A 20,690-nucleotide genomic window follows, 5' to 3' on the forward strand; every position below is an offset into this window, starting at 1 on the left:
CCCTATGCTTAAGCACTGTTGGCGTAGGCGGTAATACGCCGCTGCTTAAGGGGTATGGGGGGAATGGGAGGGGTGGTGTATCAGCAGGACGGTCACACTCTGCCAACTCTGACTAAAGCTATTCTAGGAGATTTTTTTCCCCAACGTGATGCAATGTCACTAATTGTATGTTTAACCCAGTCACAATATCAAGCTAGCTACAGAGCAACAGCAATGAATAGCTTGAAACTTTAAACCTTTATACTTAAATAGTTTAATTATAATTAAATGTTATGTTTTTACCTTAAAGCTGCTAACACAGAATGCATTCTGCTGTAACTGTCAATTTTGTGAAGCCAATTTTTGAATGCATTATTTTTTTGCACCATTGGTCATTAAAACAGCAAAAATACTTTTTCTTTTTCACTGTGCCACTGTTCAAATGACCCGTCACCACCATCACTATTGTTTTGGGTTTTTGTTTTGAACTGTTAGCTAAATAGCTAATGTACTTTTTCTAGTGCTCAGTTGGGAAATGCAGTGGAAAAACAGGCAACTTTCATGAGTGTATGTGTGCATCAATTATGATAGCACTACCAGCTTATATTACCTATTGGGTCATTATGCAGCCAAGGGAAAGAAAAACACAATGACAGGACACTGTTATGTTTTAACAATGAATGAACTTCTGTATGAATTATGTGCATTTATTATATCAATTTATTTTCTTAAAATAGCCTGTTAAAATCTCCCAGATTGCTTTCAGTAGTTGCCTGGAAATCGATGCTGATTCCAGTAAACTCCCAGCCAGTCGGGGAGGGTTGGCAACCCCAGACCAAAGCATAGCAGAGATTATGGGCAGCACTGGCACCTGCCCCAAGGCCACTCCAAAGAGTCAGCACTAGCTCAGGTATCCACAGCTGTCTGAGATATGCCTGGGGCTTGGGGGGCTGGGGGGCCAAGGGACCACGGCTCCCCCACTTTTGAAAGTGGACAGGCCTCACCCATCTACTTTTCTCCATGGGCCCAGCCCCCTACCCCTCCTTTCCCCACAAGGCATCACCCCCCAGCCAGGCCAGAAGTTGGAACCCAGCACTGGTAAGAGCAGCTGGGGCAGCTGTGAGGAACCGTGGATCCTCCACCTACCCAGGGTGGGGGGACCCAAGAGAAGCCCCTGACCCATGTCCCTCCCGCCCCCCATGTCCCCTCTCCATGGCTCCACACAGCTGCCCAGACGGCTCTTACCATGGCCTGGCTGCAGCTCTTTGGCCACTGAGGCCCCAACCCCAGGCTTAGCTGGGTTGGGGTAAGAGCTGCGCGGGCAGCTGTGAGGAGCCGCAGACCCTCCACCTTCCCTGGGTGGGTGACCTGGTGGGAGAGAACATGGGCCAGGGGCTGTTCTTGGACCTCGGGGGGAAGAAGAGGCACAAAGGTGGGGCCACAGAGGGGGCCGGGCCTTGTGGACCCCCCACTTTTAGGAAGAATCCATTGCCTCTGCCTGGGGCTGCTGCCTCCCATCCTCCAAAGCAGTTCAGGATAGAGAGGATGAAAAGGTGACTTTGTGGCACCTTCCCCCTCCTTTCCCTCTGGCCTGTGAATTCCGTGTTTCAATTCTAAGAGATTCAGCACAGAATCTCACCCGTGGTAAGTTTTTATTGTAGTTTCCTTTTGGTGTGTATATATTGAATTAAACTTTTAAAATCTAAAAATATGACTCATGCGAAACAGTATGCAGTACCTGATTTTTGTTTTCAAAAACATGGATTCAGACTAGGTCATGAAATAATGTTTATTCTGCTTTAACTATCGTGTTGTTTTCATGCTAATGTTATGCATGTTGCTGCAGTGTAATTGGTTTTTATGTAAACAGTGTATTGTCCCCAGAGTGAGTTTAGAGAAACATACACCCACAGTGTATCTACAGATAATTACAGTTTTAGAAACAGTGTTTAAAGCATTATACCCTGCTCATAGAACATCAGCAAGATGTACTAAATAGCAGGGCAGAGAAGTGACTTGGTGTAGGTTACTAGTTTCGTTTTGTTGTTTTACAGGCCGTACATGTCCATTGGAACACTACGTGATCAAGTCATTTATCCAGACTCAGTGGATGACATGCATGAAAGAGGATACCAAGACCAGGATCTGGAATGTATCCTGCACCTTGTTCATCTGTATCACATAGTTCAAAGAGAAGGAGGTAAATCCTATATGTTAGTAAATTGAACATCTCACAGGCATAGATGTTAGTGTAATATTATGAAAATATTGGGTCCAATTCTCCTTCTCACGCCTGTCTTAAAACATTACAGCTCCATTGACTCCACAAGATGCTAGTGAGAGGAGAATCAAATTCATTGTCAACCATCAGTTATATCTCCTATAAGGCTTTGACCAAAGCAAGCATATTTTCAGTAGTATTTTTTACAAGCATCTCCAGACTGAACGAGTTAAAAATAACTAAACTACAGTGAGTATCCTTAGAACCATCATGTTATAACGTGCAGTATAAGTTACTATAGTATTCCCAGTATTCCTCATTCTAAGAATAGGGGACACTAAATACCTCAGCGCAGTAAATGTCAAGATATTAATGTCTCCTGTTGTATCTAGGGAGTTGGAGCATTGATGTCAATGAGTTTTTTGTTCTGTTGTGTTTTCCTGTAGATTATTTTCATGGTTCTGGGTCCACCAGTCCCTTTTTTGGGGTTTGAATTGACTCCCTTAGCAATGTGCTTTAGTAATTGATTTGTGACAGAACTACTAGCATTTAGAAAAGCAGAAGGATACCCAAGAGGAGGCTGTAGGAGGGCAGGCTGTGCAGCTATAGTTGGTGCTCCTTTAGGAGGAGATACTTTAGATGCAGTAATCCATACTCTCGGAGACCAACTGTATCATTCTCACAGTACTTCATCCCCTGTGGCTCAGGCGGTAGGGCACTCAGGGCTAGTTTTGAATTCCAGTTCCTGCCTGGAGTCCATTACTCTGCTAAAAGACAAGGATATTAGTTTCTTTCTGAAAAACATATCTTAGTGGTGACTTTCTGTGCTACTGTGGAGTGTGGATAGTAATAGTTCCTGAGTGTAATATTAGTAATCACTTATGTCCATGTGTGTAATGATATTTTCCATACCTATCCCATTTTTCCCAAGCCACAATCCTGCACTCATATTTTTACCTAGGTTAACATTTCCCATGTGAAGAATTTAATGATTGTGTGACCTGCTGACCTAAAAGCCATGATGGTTCTGCCCTTTGGGGTTTTGGGACATTGCTCTGTTCAGATAAATATGAGAAAATAAAATCAAAGTAAATTAAATTTACTTTGATCTCAATTCAAATTCAACATTCACATGTTAATATAACACACAGCATGAAACATTTACCAGAAGACTAAACCTGTTAGCCAGAGGTAGATGAAGAAGGGTCAAAGGGCCCAATTAACTAAATCGAGAATTAAAAATTATAACTATATTAATAAGTCTCAATTTAGCTTCTGTAATGGAAAGTGGAACTGAAAACAGCAGCAGTGAAAGCAGCTAAGCTGTGGCTGTTATGGGCAGCAGCAGAATGGGCCCTGGGGATGAGGTGGGGAAGAAGTAATTTCAAAATAAACCCAAAACAAAAACACACAAAGAGCTGAATAGGAAGGATGGATCTATGTTTTTCCCCTGTTTTTTAATGCTATTTTTCCACTATGAACTATTTTTTATAGTGGAAGGATATGTTACAGACATTTCTCCAAATAGCAGTGTTAGAAATATTTTAAAAAAGAAAGACATTTCATATCAAGCATCTGTGCTATAATAGCAATAGGCCATCCAATGGTGTATGTTCATAGGCTGTCAATGCTTTCCTGAGGTCTGTGGCAAAGAACAAGGCCTTCAACCATAGAAGACTTGTGCCTCCCAATATGCGGTGGGACACTATGTGAACAGGAGGACACGTGATTGTCCCACATGTCTCCTCTGCCCAGTGATCCCCACACACATCCTGCCCAGCCTGGGGCCACCATGCTCTCCTCACCTCATATTACCTGACAGCTGAGTGAGGAGCGGGATGGAGCCGCTTCTTCCTGAGAGAGCCTGGCTCCCCACCCGGGTTCTTCTGCCAAGGCCAGGGACTGAGCGAGCAGGATCCCCCTCTTCCATGCAGCATGCTCGGCCCCTGTCCCCAGCAGCCAAGCCTAGGCAGGAAGTGGGCTTCCGCTGTCTCCTAGCCAGGCTCTCTCAGGTAGAATTGGCTCCGTCCCGCTCCCCGCCCAGTTCTGGCTGCCAGGGAGGCCAGCCAAGCCTGCCGAAACGGAAGAGGGGGAGGTGCAAGGAGATAAGGACAGAGCCTCTCTCCCTCCCTGCTCCTGGCAGGCCAATCTGGGGGGCATTTGACCCCTCACATGCTCCTGGGGGCCATGCGTCATATCTGCATGCGCCAGTATGACTTGCCTGCTGCTCTGTATCTGAACACATGCAGCTAATTAGAGAGACAAGTTGGGTGAGGTAATATCTGTTTTTGGACCAAGTTCCATTGGTGAGCGAGACAAGTGTTTGATCTACACAGAGCTCTTCTTCAGGTCTGGGAAGGTTACTCAGAGCCTCACAGCTAAATACAAGGTGAAACAGATTTTTTAGCATCAGTAATTAGTGCATATTTTAAGGCAGCGTTTCTCAAACTGGGCTCCCTGAGGATACCCCAGGGGGTCTGCGGGCCCTGCTGATCACCTCCTCCCCCACCCCCAGCACCTCCTGCATGCTAGAAGTCCAGCAGCACAGCGGGGCGAAGGCAGGCTTCCTACCTGCCCTGGCTCCACACTGCTCCCAGAAATAGCCGGCAGATCCTTGAGGCCCCAGGGGAAAAAGGGGGTCTCCATGCACTGCCCCCACCCTGAGCACTGTCTCTGCAGCTCCCATTGGCTGGGAACTGCAGCCAATGGGAGCTGCAGGAGCAGTGCCTGCAGGCAGGGGCAGCGCACAGAGACCCTCCTGTCCCCCCTACTAGGAGCCACTGCCAGAGGGATGTGCAGGTTGCTTTTGGGAGCTGGAGGCCAGAGCTCTCAACCCCTTGCCCCACCCCAGAGCCTGCATGCCACACATAAACACTCTTCCAGAGCTCTCACCTTACACCCCCTCCTGCACGCAAATGCCCTCCCAGAGCCTGCACCCCTCACCCCCTTCTGCACCCCAACCCCTTGCCCCAGCCAGGTGAAAGTGAGTGAGGGTGGAGGAGAGAGCAGGGGGCAAGGCCTCAGGGAAGGGGCGGGACCTTGGGACAGTGGCTCATTAACACTTCTGCAGTCACAGGACAAAAAAACCCGGGGGGACAGCTAGTGGAGTTAGATTGTTGTAATAAACTGTAACAATAAGGCAGTTACGGTGCTGCACCTAAGGAGCGGCCGTCGCTGATAGTAGTATGTATTACTAAGTGGAAGACCCAGACTCAAGTCTTGGTCTCTTGCTTCTGAGGCTGGAGAGCTTTCAGTCAGCCTTTTATCACTGCCCTCTATTCCTGCTCTCCTGCCTGATTTTCTAACCTCAGATTTGGATATCTGTTTTATACAAATAATTCAAATGTCAATATTATAATTAGTCTTATTGCAGGAGTACTCAGAGGCCCCAGCCAGGGTCAGGGCCTCGCTGCACAAGGTGCTGCACAAACACATGATAAGAAAAGTCCCTGCCCCAGAGAGTTTGCAATCTAAAAAGACAAAAGCTGACTTGTCAGGCTCTGGGTTCTACGTGGTCAGACCTGGTAGCTGGAGTGTTGGTCAAAGCCAGATGTGGGACTGGGGTTGGGCCAAGGGCCGCTCTGAAACCAGGGCCCAGGAGCAGGCTGTGGGTCAGAACTGTTGTCTGAGTCCATGGACAAACTAAATTAGGATCACAGTCAGAAAACGAGTTGAAGCCAGGCTGGAGTCAGTCAGTTGGTCTGGAGGTCAGGAGGCTAAGGCAGACCTGGAGCAGGGTCAGGGCAAGACATGAACCAGACTGAAGTAGACTGGGACAAGGCTTGGCAGCAAGAACAGGAACCGATCAAGAGCAGGCTGGAAGCCTAGGAAATCTGTAATACTTAGGGACCTACCAAATTGATGGCCATGAAAAACGTGTCATAGACCATGAAATCTGATCTCCCACATGAAATCGGGCTATTGTAGGGGAGACCGGCAGCTGCTGGCCAGTAGCCAAGCTCTGAAGGCAGCACAGCTACCAGTAGCAACATAGCTGTGAGGGCGGCATGGTACAGTATGTCACCCAGGTCTGAAGGAAGCAGTGCAGAAGTATGGGTGGCACTACCGTGACCTTCCTACAACAGCCTTGCGACCACCCCCCTCTCAGCCCACTTTTGGATTGGGACCCCCACGGTTACAACACTGTGAAATTTCAGATTTAAATATATGAAACCATAAAATTTACAATTTTAAAAATCCTATGAGCATGAAATTGACCAAAATGGACCATGAATTTGGTGGGGCCCAAGTAATACTGCAAAGCAGCAGAAAAGTTTCTGGCCAGGAAGTGCTGTTGCACAGACTAACCTGTAGCTCTGCAGGGTCAGTGAAATACCTGTGCCTGGGGTTCAGCTGACCTGGGTCTTGCTCAGGGATAGGCTGCTACGGCATTCTGAGTGATGAGTCACTGCACGCTCTGTTGAAGGAGTGAGTCAGGACAGCTGAGTGACCTGCCCTGGCCTGGCTGCAGGTTTGTCTCACATATCAGATGAGGGGCACTTACCCTTGTTCTCTAACCAGCTGATAGCCAGTTAATTTATATCGCGGCTGGATTTGGTCCAAGAGCCACAAAAAAGACACTGATAATGTCTACTCAGCTAGGGGAACCTAATATTGTGTTTATTTATAAAGCCCATAATGCAACTTTGTGAAGGTGCCCAGGATGCTGTCCAATAATTTTACAATAAAATAAATGAATAGAAACATAAAATATATGAGAAATAATAAATAAAGCCACGTTTAGCATTTGATGCTGAAAAGACATGGCCAGTAATCTAGAGTAAAGAGTTTTAAAAAAGAAAAGTAAATATGGGTCTGTAGAGCTTTAATTCCCCATCCTGGGTCAAAATGTGTACATATATAGCAACTGTCAGTAGCACTGCAGCCTGGGGCACACTGATCAGTTTATTACATTATAAAATCCCCCAGACATCTGTTGTAACCTGCCTAGTACTTACCCAGTTTTGCCGGTTCAGGGACTGATGAACTGCTAAGCAAGTGGAACTAGTTCATGACTTTGCAGCATTATTATATCTCCAGGAGCCTTGTCAGGACTTGGTTCCCGCAGGCCTCGAAACTATATAGACACACAGCCAGAGAGACCTGGAGTATGTTCCAAAGACTTCACAGTCTGATAAGTATAGTTCTATTTATGCTTTTGTCAATGAAGCTACACCACCCCGATCCTCAATTTGCCTATTTTTCAGTGTTTCAAAAGAGCATGTGACTGTCTTGTGACCATTTTGTGGTAGCAGTGTGCCACTTTCCAAGTTGATAGGACACATGGGATGTACTTTACTGCAGCCCCAAATATGCTCAGAACAAATGCCTCCTTTTTGATGTTGAAAGTGAGAGAGGACGATCCAGGAGCCTGTACAAGGAACTGAATTGGTGTTGCAATCAAATTTAGAGTAGTTTTGACAAGAGTTTCCACTTACAATACTCTGACCAAGAGCATCCAGGCTGTTAAATATGTGCTATTCTGATAGTCTGATTATTTGTTTTGCTTGATCGCTTTGTTACATATATTCTGTCATGTGACTAAACTAACCTTTTAACTGTGAAATGTCTCTAAATCCATTCTGAAATCCCACAGTTTTCCTTTCACAAACAACTTTGGGGAGATTTTTTCCTCCCATTTGTAAAATAAATATATATATGATATTCAATATTCTTTACACCTGTGTTGTGCAATCAGAGACGAAGGGGAAGTGTAAGAATCTGGTCCTTAACCTCTCTACCTTAGTTTCCTCATCTGTAAAATGGGGATAATAATCACCTGTGTCACTGGGTGTTGTGAGCTTTATTGAAGTCTCCAGAGCACTGAGATACTTTGCTAAAAGGCGCTCTGTAAGTGCAAAGGATTTATCCACGTGCAATTGTTATTGCAGATATAAACCGTGAAGCTGGTTTATTGCAAGCTACACTACTAACTGTTCAGAGGTAGAGATCAGAGCATTAGAAAGTAGCATTAATTTTAAATTTAGCCAATAGGTAACATTTATATTATGTTCCTTCCCTAACCATTATTAAGTCCTTATGTTTCTAAGTCTCGTGGAGGGGATGGATGAGGAAGGCATTAGAGGGAAAAGGGCAGCGGAAACAAATGAAAATATTAGAATATGGTTAAAGTATAAGTTAAAGCAGATGCAAATCTGGCAATTTTGCCTTGATAAATGGAGGTCATATCTTCTTTTGGAGGGGACCATAGGAGGAGTTTAGTAAACAGGTCATGTTCCCTCCATTTTCCAGCAACCTTTCTTCTCTTTTGCCTCCCACCACTCTTGTACCATATCTGGTAGAGGCTGTAGGTGGGCACAGTTCCCACTCTTAGTACATGTGCACGCACAAACCACTTTGGATCCAGAACATCCATCCCAATATGTCCCTGGGGTTTCCTTTTTTATTAATGTAAAATAAAAAGAGAATATAAGCATCAGCCTCAGTTACTTCCCAAGTTTAGTTGTTTGCATGGCTACTACTCTGTCCCTACCCTGGTTCCCCTTGTCTTAAAGAGACACACCAAAACTTCAGTTCCCCTTGGTTGGAGCTCACCAGACCTATGGCATCTGTCTGCTCAGCTGAGTATGCAGAATAGCACTCTGTCTCAGTGCTGTGCTGGGTTGTAGCACCTGGGACACCCTGTCACAAAGAGCCCACACATTCAGTTATCACCAGTGGCAGAATTCACCCAAATGGTAACTCGAGAGGGAGACAATTAAGCAACGTTCTTTAAAGGAAATCAGCTGATAGGAAGCAATATACACTCAGCATATACTGAGAGCCAGACAGATCCTCCAGATTTGAGTCAAATGTAATTCTAAGGAATAATAGAACTGGACTGAAAAAGTTGTATTTCTCTGTCATTTATGTGCATGTACATATATGAATAGCGTCATTGTGTTACTGTATATTTTACAATCAGGTAGACAGAAAATTCTAGGAATTCAGCTTCCAGCATTACTGATTTCCATTTTCATTTAAGTCTCCGTCAGGAGACTTAGGCCACGTCCAGACTAGGAATTAAAATCGATTTTAGATACGCAACTTCAGCTACGAGAATAACGTAGCTGAAGTCGAATTTCTAAAATCGAGGTACTCACCAGTCTGGACGGCGCGGCATCGATGTCCGCGGCTCTCCGCGTCGATTCCGGAACTCCGTTCGGATTGATGGAGTTCCGGAATCGATGTAAGCGCGCTCGGGGATCGATACACCGCGTCCAGACTAGACGCGATATATCGATCCCCGAGCAATCGATTTTAACCCGCCGATGCCGCGGGTTAGTCTGGACGAGGGCTTAAATTACAAAGGCACAGCTCTTGGTGGGCCCTGGCACAATTCCAGCAATGCCATTGCGTAGCCAAAAGCCTACAGCACCCTTGCAAAACCCTGCCTGCACTTTTCTAACCATAGACCAAAGCCAAGAAATGACACAGTCTAACTTGATTACTTGACCTTGTTTACGGTGTTATCTGGCAACTGTTCATTTTGGATCAGGCAGCGGAAGCAGCAAAAGGTCTTTGTGGGTCTCCTTATTCCTCTAGTTTCAGTGCTGTTGGGCTGATCTGGAAATATATCCTCCTCCTCTTCCACCCCCTCTCCCACCTGTCAGACAGTCTGTCTCTCTCCTCTGTAAATGATTGATTGGGAGAAATGTGCTTACCCTAGTTTCTCCCTTTTAAAAATAATTTCTTGTTTTGCACTGTTCTATCAAGCTTAATTTTATTAAAATCTTAATTTTAATAAGGTAGCCTGCATAATGTCAGGAGTATGCCATAATGCTAACATAAACACAACTCCACAGTAATAAGAATAGAAAATAAAATGCATTCAAATAGTGTTTGGGGTTTTTTTTACTGATTTTTCTATGAGGAAGAGCTGGTAAAAGAAAGATTTATGGGAAAATCTAACTATATAAACAGTGTCAAATTTTATAGAAATTGTAGGGTCACTTTTTTATTAAAGGGGTGGAGAGGTTTGCATGCAAAAAAAAATCTGTGTGTGCATGCACATGTGCTGCACAGGTACCCAGTTTGTGTTAGGTGCCCATTTGTGCATGCAATCTGCATTCACAGTTGTAGAGACGTGTGTGTGACATTTCTAACTGAGTCACCAAAAATCTGAGCAGACATCATTCTTACCTGCAATAGCAAGGGAGTCACTCTGTAACTGTTATGATTTCATAGTTTGACTCACTGAATTCTCTTTTATTTTCTTAAATTTCCTTTCTCTTTATCCTGTAGGTTGATTTTTTTAAATTCCTATTCAACTTTTAAGGAAATGTCGCATACTCTCCCATGAGATAAATATGCCATGAAAAAAACGCAAATAGATTTACACAGCTGAAGGCATACATTTGTCAAAGAGGTGACATGTAAAAATTTTAGAAGTGCATAAGTGACTTAGGAGCCAAATCCCATTTTCAAAATTGAAGTGGGATTTAGGAACCTATTTCAATTGAGACTCTATGGGATTTAGGATCATAAATCTTAGGCACTTTGGAAAATTTTACCCAGCGTCTTGATCTACCTCTTCTACCACACCACTGGGAATTTTGTTTCTGCTTTGAATTGAGGATTGCAGACATGCAGAGACTTTATTTTCTGTGGTTTCCTGTTTTGTACATTATAGTTCCATTTTGTTTGTATCTTTTTGAAGGCTGGGATGCTGTGATGGATTGGAAAGATGTCTTATCAGGAGGAGAAAAGCAGAGGATGGGCATGGCTCGCATGTTTTATCATAAGTAAGTCTATTCACTTGCTTTTCAGGCAGCCAAGCTTTGGAGGCTTGCGATAATGGTTTGAGCAGTGATAGTCTTTATACCCCCACACAATACTGGTCTGCAGTTGCACAGGAAAAGAGACTTCACAGTTTATAAGAGGTGTGTGTATGAGATCAGCTTTTTAGTTTGGGTGATGCTTCTTGTTTCTGCTTTGATTTGTCACTAAAAGCATTGCGTTTTCCAGACATTACTCTCCTTTGCATCTTGAACAAAAATGATCACATTGGGGCAGTCCTAGAAATATCATGGGAAATAACGTCATATGGGGGAGATGAGTTTGAGACCTATCCTTTGGACCTTTACTCTTGGGCCACCTGAGGCTGGAAACTCTGCAAAGCAACACACTTAGCATCTGGAGGGATAGAAGCATCTTGAGTTGCTCTTTAGTTACCTCCTGATATATTAACACTGCTGAGTAATACAAGGTCAACCCTGCCCCCAGAAGTTCCACCACCATGCGCCAAGCAAGACCAGGAAGCAAAAGCCATTTAACACTTGTAGTGCCTAGGGGCTAGACAGGTCTGGGCCTCATTGTGCTAGGTGCTGTGCACGCATATACCACATAACAGTCCCAGCATGGGATTCAAACCTAGATTCCCTGCTGGGTATTTTATCTAATAAGAACATAAAAATGGCCATACTGGGTCAGATCAGTGGTCCATGTAGTCCAGTTCCTTCTCTCTGATAGGGGCCAGTGCCAGATGCTTCAAAGGGAATGAACACAAAAGAGCGGTTGTGAATGATCCATCCCTGCTCATCCAGTCCCAGCTTGTGGTAGTTGGAAGTTCAGGGACAATGGAGCATGGGGTTGCTATTAGCCAAGATGGACCTACCCTCCATGGATTTATATCATTCTTTTTTGAGGCCAGTTATACCTTTGGCCTTCGCAACATCTCATGATAATGAGTTCCACAGGCTGAATGTGTGTTGTGAGAAGAAGCCTTTCCTTTTGTTTGTTTTAAACCTGCTGCCTGATAATTTAATCAGGTGACCCCTACTTCCCTTTTGTGAAGGGGTAATTAACACTTTCCTATCCACTTTCTCCACACCATTCATGATTTTATAGATCTCTGTCATCTCTTTTCTAATCTGAACAATCTCAGTTTTTTAATCTCTCCTCATGTGGAAGTTTTTCCATACCCCTAGTCATTTTGGTTATCCTTCTCTGCACCTTTTCCAATTCTAGTATAAGATGGGTCGACCCAGATCTGCACGCATTTTTCCAAGTGTGGGCATACCATGCATTTATATACTGGCAATATGATATTTACTGTCTTATTATCTATCCCTTTCCTAATGGTTCCTAACATTCTGTTTGTTTTTTTGAATGCCATTGCACATTGAGCTAGGGTGACTAAATGTCCCAATTTTATAGGGACAGTCCCGATATTTGGGGCTTTTCACTCTTGCTGTCCGGTCACCCTACACTGAGCAGATGTTTTTAGAGAACTATTGATGATGCCAAGATCTCTTTGAGTGGCAACAGCTAATTTAGACCACATCACTTTGTATGTATAATTGGGATTATTTTTCCAATGTGCATTACTGTGCATTTATCAACACTGAATTTCATCTGCTATTTTGTCAACCAGTGGATACTGGGTTTAGTGAGATCCCTTTGTGACTCTTCACAGTCAGGTTTGGACTTAACTATCTTGAGTAATTTTGTATCATCTGCAAACTTTGCCACTTCACTGTTCACCCTCTTTTCCAGATCATTTATGAATATGTTGAACAGCACAGATTCCAGTACAGATCCTTGAGTTACCCCACTGTTTACCTTTTTCCATTGTGAAAACTGACCATTTATTCCTACCTTCTGTTTCCCATCTTTTAACCAGTTACTGATTCATGAAAGGACTTTCCCTCTTATCCCATAACAACTTACTTCGCTTAAGAGCCTTTGACATGGGACTTTGTCGTAGGCTTTCTGAAAGTATAAGAACACTATATTAGCTGGATCACCCATGTCCACATGTTTGTTTGACTCCTTCAGAGAATTCTGACAGATTGGTGAGACGTGATTTCCCTTTACACAAGCTGTGTTGACTCTTCCCCAACATATCATGTTCATCTCTGTTTCTGATGATTTTGTTCGATGGTAGTCTGTCTATTCCATTCCAAAGGCAGTAGTGTAGTAGTTCTAGGGCAGTGGTTCCCAAACTTTTCAGCATGATGCCCCCTTTTTAATTTTCGAGAAACCCTCATGCCCCCCCACCTCTTCTTTACCATCATCCAACTCCTCTGATCCTTGTCCCCTGACTGCCCCCTCCCGGGTCCCCCACCCCCATCCAACCCCCCCTGCTCCTTGTCCCCTGACTGCCCTCACCCCCTGACAGGCCTCCTGGACTCCCACACCTATCCAACCCCCCTGCTCCCTGTCTCCTGACTGCCTCCCCAGAATCTCCACCCCATCCAACCGCTCCCTGTCCCCTGACTGCCCCCCAGGACCTCCTGCCCCTTATTTAATCCCCCACTCCTTGCCCCCTTACCAGGCCACTCAGAGCAGCAGGACTGGATTATTGGAAAGTCTGGGAGGTGGGTGGGCGCAAGCTATGCTGCCCACGCAGCAGCATGGCTGTGGGGGAGGGAGGAGAGGAGAGGAGGGGAGGGGCCAGGGGCTACTCTCTCCGGCCAGGAGCTCAAGGGCCAGGCGGCCTCATGCCCCCCCTTGGAATTTCTTCATGTCCCCGCCAGGGGCGCATGCCCCCAGTTTGGGAACCAGTGTTCTAGGGTATAAGCCTCACTTGTGTAATTTAATATCAACCTATTTTGAGTAGCTGCCCACTATATTCTTTTGTCAGCCAGAGTGGCTGCCTTTAAGGAGCGTAATGCATTCCCTTCCCTTGGGTGCTGTATTCTTCCACTGTGGCCTGTGGAGTAAGAGAGTGTGATCTGGGATTGAGCAGTGCGGTGCATTATCACTGATCCACCAAGCTGGGCTCCTAGGTTAGGGTTTTTAATGTATTTTTATTAGTACTTTGGAACATCTAATGATATTGTACAGCATTTGCAAACTTTTCACTAATCTGTTGCGTGTACAGTGAAGCCTCTACTCTACCCCCACGCACTAGTGGGTTATAATTAAAAGACCAAGGCGGTTTTACCTGAGTAAGGGTTTGAGGAGTGGGGCCATTGTGCTGTTGCATACCAGCTTACAGTATTAGATGCTGTCATAAACAGATAGTTAAGAGTTAATGGAACAGAAGTACTTCATGTCTCTTTTGCCTGTAAAGGGTTAACAAGATCAGTGAGCCAGGCTGTCACCTGACCAGAGGACCAATCAGGGGACAGGATACTTTCAAATCTTGAGGGAGAGAAGTTTGTGTGTGTGCTGTTAGATTTTGGTTGTTGTTCACTCTGGGGGCTCAGAGGGACCAGACGTGCAACCAGGTTTCTCTCTGATACAGGCTCTTATAAGTTCAGAATAGTGAGTACTAGGTAGATAAGGCGAGTTAGGTTATGTTTGTTTTCTTTATTTGCAAATGTGTATTTGGCTGGGAGGAGTTCAAATGTGTATTTGGCTGAAAGGATTTTAATTTGTACTTGTATACTTAGGCTGGGAGGGTATTCCCAGTGTCTATAGCTGAAAGACCCTGTACCTATTCCATTTTAAATTCACAAAGATAATTTTTACTGTTTTTCTCTCTTTAATTAAACGTTTCTTGTTTAAGAACCTGATTGTTTTTTTATTCTGGTGAGACCCCAGGGGATGGGGTCTGGATTCACTAGGGAATTGGTGGGGAGAAAGGAGGGAAGGGGGAGAGAGTGGCTAATTTCTCTCTGTGTTAGGATTACTTTCTCTCTCAGGGAGAGTCTGGGAGGGGGAGAGAGAAGGATGGGGGAAGGTGCTTTTTCCTCTCTGTTTAAAATTCAAGGAGTTTGAATCACAGTAATCTTCCAGGGTAACCCAGGAAGGGGAAGCCTGGGAGAGGCAATGGTGGGGGAAAGGGTTTACTTTCCTTGTGTTAAGATCCAGAGGGACTGGGTCTTGGGGGTCCCCGGGCAAGGTTTTTGGGGGACCAGAGTGTACCAGGCACTGGAATTCCTGGCTGGTGGCAGTGCTACAGGTTCTAAGCTGGTAATTAAGCTTAGAGGAATTCATGCTGGTACCCCATCTTTTGGATGCTAAGGTTCAGAGTGGGGGTTTATACTATGACAGATGCGTCACAGTGGTCTTTGAAAACTGGTTATCTTACCCACCAACAAGCATCATCTCTGTTCTCTAAATTAAGCATTGTATCTATAGTGTATAGGAATGCTGTGCAAAAATGAAATGAGCGACGTGTTTTCTTTTCTTTTGAAAGACCAAAATATGCATTGTTGGATGAATGTACAAGTGCTGTAAGCATTGATGTTGAAGGAAAGATCTTCCAAGCTGCAAAAGGTTCTGGGATATCCTTGCTTTCTATCACACACAGACCTTCTCTTTGGTGAGTATATGCAAATACTTACAACGGGGGGTTATTTTTTAGCTTTCTACCAGATGATAGACTCGCTTTTCTTCTGTGCTCCAGTACACTTGTTAAATCAATATCTACACTCCTTTTAAGATAACTTAACTACCATAATAGACATATAAATGCATTTAGCATTGATTTTCTCCCTTTTATGTACACCTATTTATTTCCTTTTTTAATGCAATTGAATTTTTCACTCTTAATAGCAACATACAGATAGCTAAAGAACCAATTAATTAATACATCATGTCACAGCTGCAGCAAATATCACCATATTATTCTGTAAACACGAAGGGAAAAGATAAATGGAATGGCTACTTCTCAGGCGGGTTGTCCATTGCTTGGAAGAAGAAGATGGCCAATATGTCATCAAGATAATCTCCTTTGTCTTTCACAAGGAGGAACAGACCCATCATTTTTAGTGTCAATTATGCATTCTAATCCTGCAATTTTTTTTTACCTCTCAGTGCACCTCCAGGCAGAAAAGTTTTATATTTCATATTTACAAATCAGGTTGTTTATACAAAGAAAAATATTAGGACAGTGAGAGAGACCTTTCTAAATTAGGCAGTAACAACTATAAAAGATTCCAACCTAGGCAATATTTTTATAGAGCATACCGAGTAGTCGGATACTTACAAATGTTCAGTGCAAAGAAAGCAAAAAAGCACCAATCTGTTGTTACTAAATGAGAACCATTAGTTCTCAAGTCCAAGTTCTCCACTGCCACCTTCTCTTTTATCCTGTGACAAAAGGTCTTGTGCCAGCTAGACCTCACAGTTGAAATATGCTGTATTACTGTCCTATTCCCTTAGCTTTCTCTGAGAAAAGGATTGCTTCTGCCATATTCCTCCCTAGTCAGTGAGACTAGTCACAGAGCAGAAAGTAAGGCGTGTAGGATTGAGGCCTAAATTATGAAAAAACTCAAATGACAGGAAATCTGGAAAAATAGATATTTGCCACTCACAAGCTCAGCTCCCATATTCCACTTATTTTTAAAAGAGATTAGATTACCTTTAGAAATAAAAACCCTATTTAAATATAAAAAGGGGCAAGATTATTTTACAATCACTGGATAAGAAAGCAAGTATCTAGTTAACAAGAAGAGGGGGGGAGAGATGTCTAGCCTACAAGAGAGTGAGAACCCAGAGGGAGCTTCTATGTATTGGTTTGGATTGAAGGTCTCTGGAGGTCTACATTCCCATTGTTTTTACTTGTTTTCAGATAATTATGCTGGTCAGGCAGGTTTCCAGTTCCTCCTGTAATCTCCATTTGTTTATCAAAATTATCAACTGATCTGATGGTCTGATAGCAAGAGACACAAATTTTAATACATCCATTTCATGTGGGGAATATACTGTACACTCTGTATTGTGCAGGTGGAGGTGATGTTCTTGGTCTTGAATGGGAAGAAGGAAGTACCAAATTCTGAGATTTAGACTTAAAACTTCTTCAACTCAGCTTGTCTTCCCTGGTTATTGCAGTGCAGAGACAGAAGATCAGATTATGAACTGTTCTCTTCTCCTCAAGGACAACACTGGGCAATACCAGTTATTTTATGTTTCATGCAGCAGATTAGCTGCTCTCCCGGACAGCATTAATCAGCCATCTCAGACTATTTTCTTCTCAGCACAGTGGCTTCTTTCTAATTTATGTGACTTTTGGGAGTGGGTGTCAGAAGATTGGTTAAGCAATCTGTGCTATACAGAACAATGCATGTGACGTGGTCATTATAATGATTCAGTTATATCTCATCTGCTAATTATGTCATAAACTGTGGAAGTTTATTAATTTATCACATCTCCTTTATGGAATTACATGTGTTTGATAATCACCACTTTGTGATATAGTTCAGCATCAGTAAACTTCACTATCAATTACCCAGCTCATAACAGCACATCTGCTGGAATTCCCCTCCCCCATGTTCTTTTAAGTGTCTGTGTGTGTGTCTTGAAAAAGTCCATGTACATATCTTGTAATATTTCTTTGAGCACACGCCCTACTCTTGATTGAAAGATCTGTGACACCTGTGCAGGGTTGTTTTTTTGCTTGCCAATCAGTGGCAAGTGGAGGGCTGAAGTGTTTGGACAAGCAAAGCTTACAGTCAGGGCTTGAAATTCAGGAAAACTGACGTGAAACATAAAATAAATACAGTCATACCAATAGCATTCTGCTGCCCCCTGTCCTGCAAAATATCAGGACCTGTGGACTTTCTAGTAGGAAGGTATAATATCACATAGAAAGTAACATAAATAAAATTAAATGGTGTATATGCTCCCTCCGTTCTACGGAGTGGAAGGGGCCATTTTATATAAATGGAGGATAGAGCTTGTATAGAGGCCCCATAACTGTGGAGTTGTGTGATGACAGTCGTGGTATCCTTGTGTGAAGGGGACTCCCTGCAGCATGAGGCATTCTGCTCAGGTAAGCACCCCTGGAGAGCAGCTGCTCATTCTCTTCAGATGGGTGGGCAGGAGAGAAGGATTTTCCTTGGCTGGTTGAGGAGGTTTAGAGGTCTTGGCTGCTTTGGTGAGTGCAGCCAGCAAAGGGGGCTCGCTGCTGCCATTCCCCTCTGGACAGAGAGCCCCAGATGCTGCTGCTGTTACAATATCTGAAGAAACTGAACTTTGCCTGGCAGCTGAAGGGGGTGCAGCCTCAGCCGCCACTGCCATTCCTCTTTGGGCAGCAAAGAAGTGGGGGACAGCCATCTCCACCCCCTGAGGCAGAAGGCCCTAAGGTGGCTCCCCCAATAACCCAGCTAAGTGCACCCGCCAGCACCACCTCAGCAGGGAGTTTTGAGAGGGCAGGGGGCTCAATTGCTGCAAACCGTGGCTTGTCTTTGTCTACACTCAGGGGTCAGCACCAGTGCAGCTACATAGACTGCTCGCCAGCAACTGCTGAATCCCTGTGTAGGCAAGGCCTTAGGGTAAGTCCCAGTGACTTTCAATGAGACTTAGGCTACAAAGTGCTGAAGTCTCTTTTTGAAAATGGGACTTAGGCTTCCAAGTCTTTTAAAAGCTTTACCCAGTGACTCTAAAAATGGCCTGTTCTGAGCCATGGTGGTAGTGCAGTGTGAAGATGTTTTATACAAACAAGTGCCTTGCTCAAAGTCTGCCTTAAGGCACTTAACACCCAGGAATCTCAAACCTTACTTACAAAAATGTCCCCAAAGCCATTACTAATATTTTAAATTCTTCTGCAGGAAGTACCATACTCACTTGTTGCAGTTTGATGGAGAAGGAGGCTGGCGTTTTGAACAATTGGACACTGCAATCCGCTTATCACTCAGTGAGGAAAAACAAAGACTAGAATCCCAGCTTGCCGGAATTCCTGAAATGCAGCAGAGACTGAATGAACTTTGCAAAATTTTGGGAGAAGATTCAGTGCTTAAAACAATGGATAAAGAGGAATAAATATCTTTATTTATGTTTGATATTTTTAATTTTTTTATTTTAGTTCAAAGCTTTATGAATTTAATGACACTTGTTTGCATGCCTTGTGGTAGACTTAGAGCATAGAGAAATGTAATCAGCAAAAAATAGTGCTTTATAAGATTTTAGCATTTTGGTATTAAGGAAGAAAATAGTTTGAACCCTGAAAAGTAGATCAGCAAATGCGCTGTGTACAAGATTAGTCATGAGAGCTTACAGTAATTCCTAGTGAAAGCCCAATTCACTGCACAAAGTTACCGGCAGTTAGATTTGCTTGGTGAATTCTTGCTTGGGAGTTGACGGGCAGAATGTGCTCTCATGCCAGATTGCCATGTGTATATGATATGCCTGCTAAACAAAGCAAATCTGGCATGTAACTCAGGCATGGAGCAACGCAAGGCAGGCTGTGGGTGAGTATGCACATGCATGCAAAAATCTAATTTGGGTACAAGGAAATATTTTTCTGTCCATGTAAAACTGATCTGTTCCTCAGCTGAGCCGTATGCATGTTATTAGCTGCATTTCCATAGGAAATAACAACAGGACAGGCAGCCCAGAAGATAACTGTCATAACAACAGCTATCCAATTGTCCTTTCAACCAATTAACAGGGATTTAACAAGACAGATAATACACGTGTAGAGTACAGAGTGCCACAATGCATAATTTAAGAAGTCTTTTTTCCTCAGGACATGTACATTAATTCCTAGTAACCTTTCAAAGGATTATGTATGCCCATTATACAGTATACTTTGGTAGGCAAGGCATTGAATCCTGAGTCAGGAGACTCGGGTTCTGTTCCTGGCTCTGCCACACCTGCTGTGACCTCGTGCAAGTCACTACCCCTCTCTGCCTCAGTTTCCCTATCTGAAAAAAGAGGATAATAAGACTCACTCACCGGTGTAAGACACTTTGTGATTGACTGATGAAAAGGCCTATCTAAGATCCAGGTCTTTTTATTAATGCACCCTTTAGTTTTCATGAGCTATCACTCTGATAATAAAAATGTGCAGCAGTGGAAGAGTTCTTTAAAATGTTACAGCCCTATGTCACCATCAGTTAATGCCTGCAGCCCCTCAGAAATGTGGATAAACATTGCTATCCTCACTTACAAATGGGAGAATGCACAAGTTCGCAGCCATGTTTCTAATTTTGTGTGCACCTCTGTTTTTTACCTCAGTGGGAGCTGTGGCTGCTCTGAACCTCTTGACAGTCAGCCTGAAGGTGCCTCAAGTGCAGCATGCTTCTGGAAACGTTGACCTTCTTAGTACCTCGCCCTAGGCCAAACTCGCAGTGAGTCAGGGTGAGAGACGGGAATAGATTTGGAGCGCTCCTGAGTTCCAGTTCCTCGAGAACACACTGCCTCAGTGCCTCTGACCTTCCAGATAAAAGGTTTGCTGCAGCCCGTGTTTTACTTGGCAGCAGCACAAGGGTAGATGAGACAGGATGAAGAGAGTGCAGTCCAGAAATGTGCAACTATCCCTTCCCACTCTGGTACAACAGGCCACTCCTAGTGGACAGCTCTGGAAGGTAGAATAGGAAGGGACGGCTTTTGAAAGTGATCAGTGTGCTCTGAGGAAACGAGAAAGGCTAAGCAGAAAGAAAGTGGATCTGAAGTTTGGTGGGTCTGTTTTAAAAGAAAAAGAGAGTTAATTCTTAGGGGATTGCTGTGTGACTGGTGCTTTGCAGGCTGACAAAGCTCAGTTGCAAAACACGAGCGATGTGTCAAGGCTTGGGGAAGTTATAGGCCAGCTGCTTAGCTGTACTTACTGCTAGGTCTTCCATGTGGTACTTCAGACTGGAGTCGCAGAGAAGGA

At 43.9% G+C, this 20,690-nt stretch overlaps 1 protein-coding gene across 2 annotated transcripts in view; it reads left to right on the forward strand.

Moving 5' to 3' along the window:
• Positions 1–18,868, forward strand: part of ABCD2 (ATP binding cassette subfamily D member 2) — a 68,961-nt gene extending 50,093 nt beyond the window's left edge. The window contains exons 7-10 of one of the 2 annotated variants that reach the window (XM_050936151.1): positions 2,034–2,179; positions 10,860–10,944; positions 15,291–15,416; positions 18,646–18,868. In XM_050936151.1, coding sequence (XP_050792108.1) covers positions 2,034–2,179; positions 10,860–10,944; positions 15,291–15,416; positions 18,646–18,856 — 568 coding nt within the window. In that variant the 3' untranslated portion in view covers positions 18,857–18,868. Of the gene's footprint in view, positions 1–2,033; positions 2,180–10,859; positions 10,945–15,290; positions 15,417–18,645 lie in introns of those variants that run through there. The other variant, XM_050936152.1, reaches the window with a different exon arrangement.
• The last annotated feature ends 1,822 nt before the right edge of the window (positions 18,869–20,690 follow it).

Source organism: Gopherus flavomarginatus, chromosome 1, assembly GCF_025201925.1.
Source record: "Gopherus flavomarginatus isolate rGopFla2 chromosome 1, rGopFla2.mat.asm, whole genome shotgun sequence".
NCBI lineage: Eukaryota > Metazoa > Chordata > Testudines > Testudinidae > Gopherus > Gopherus flavomarginatus.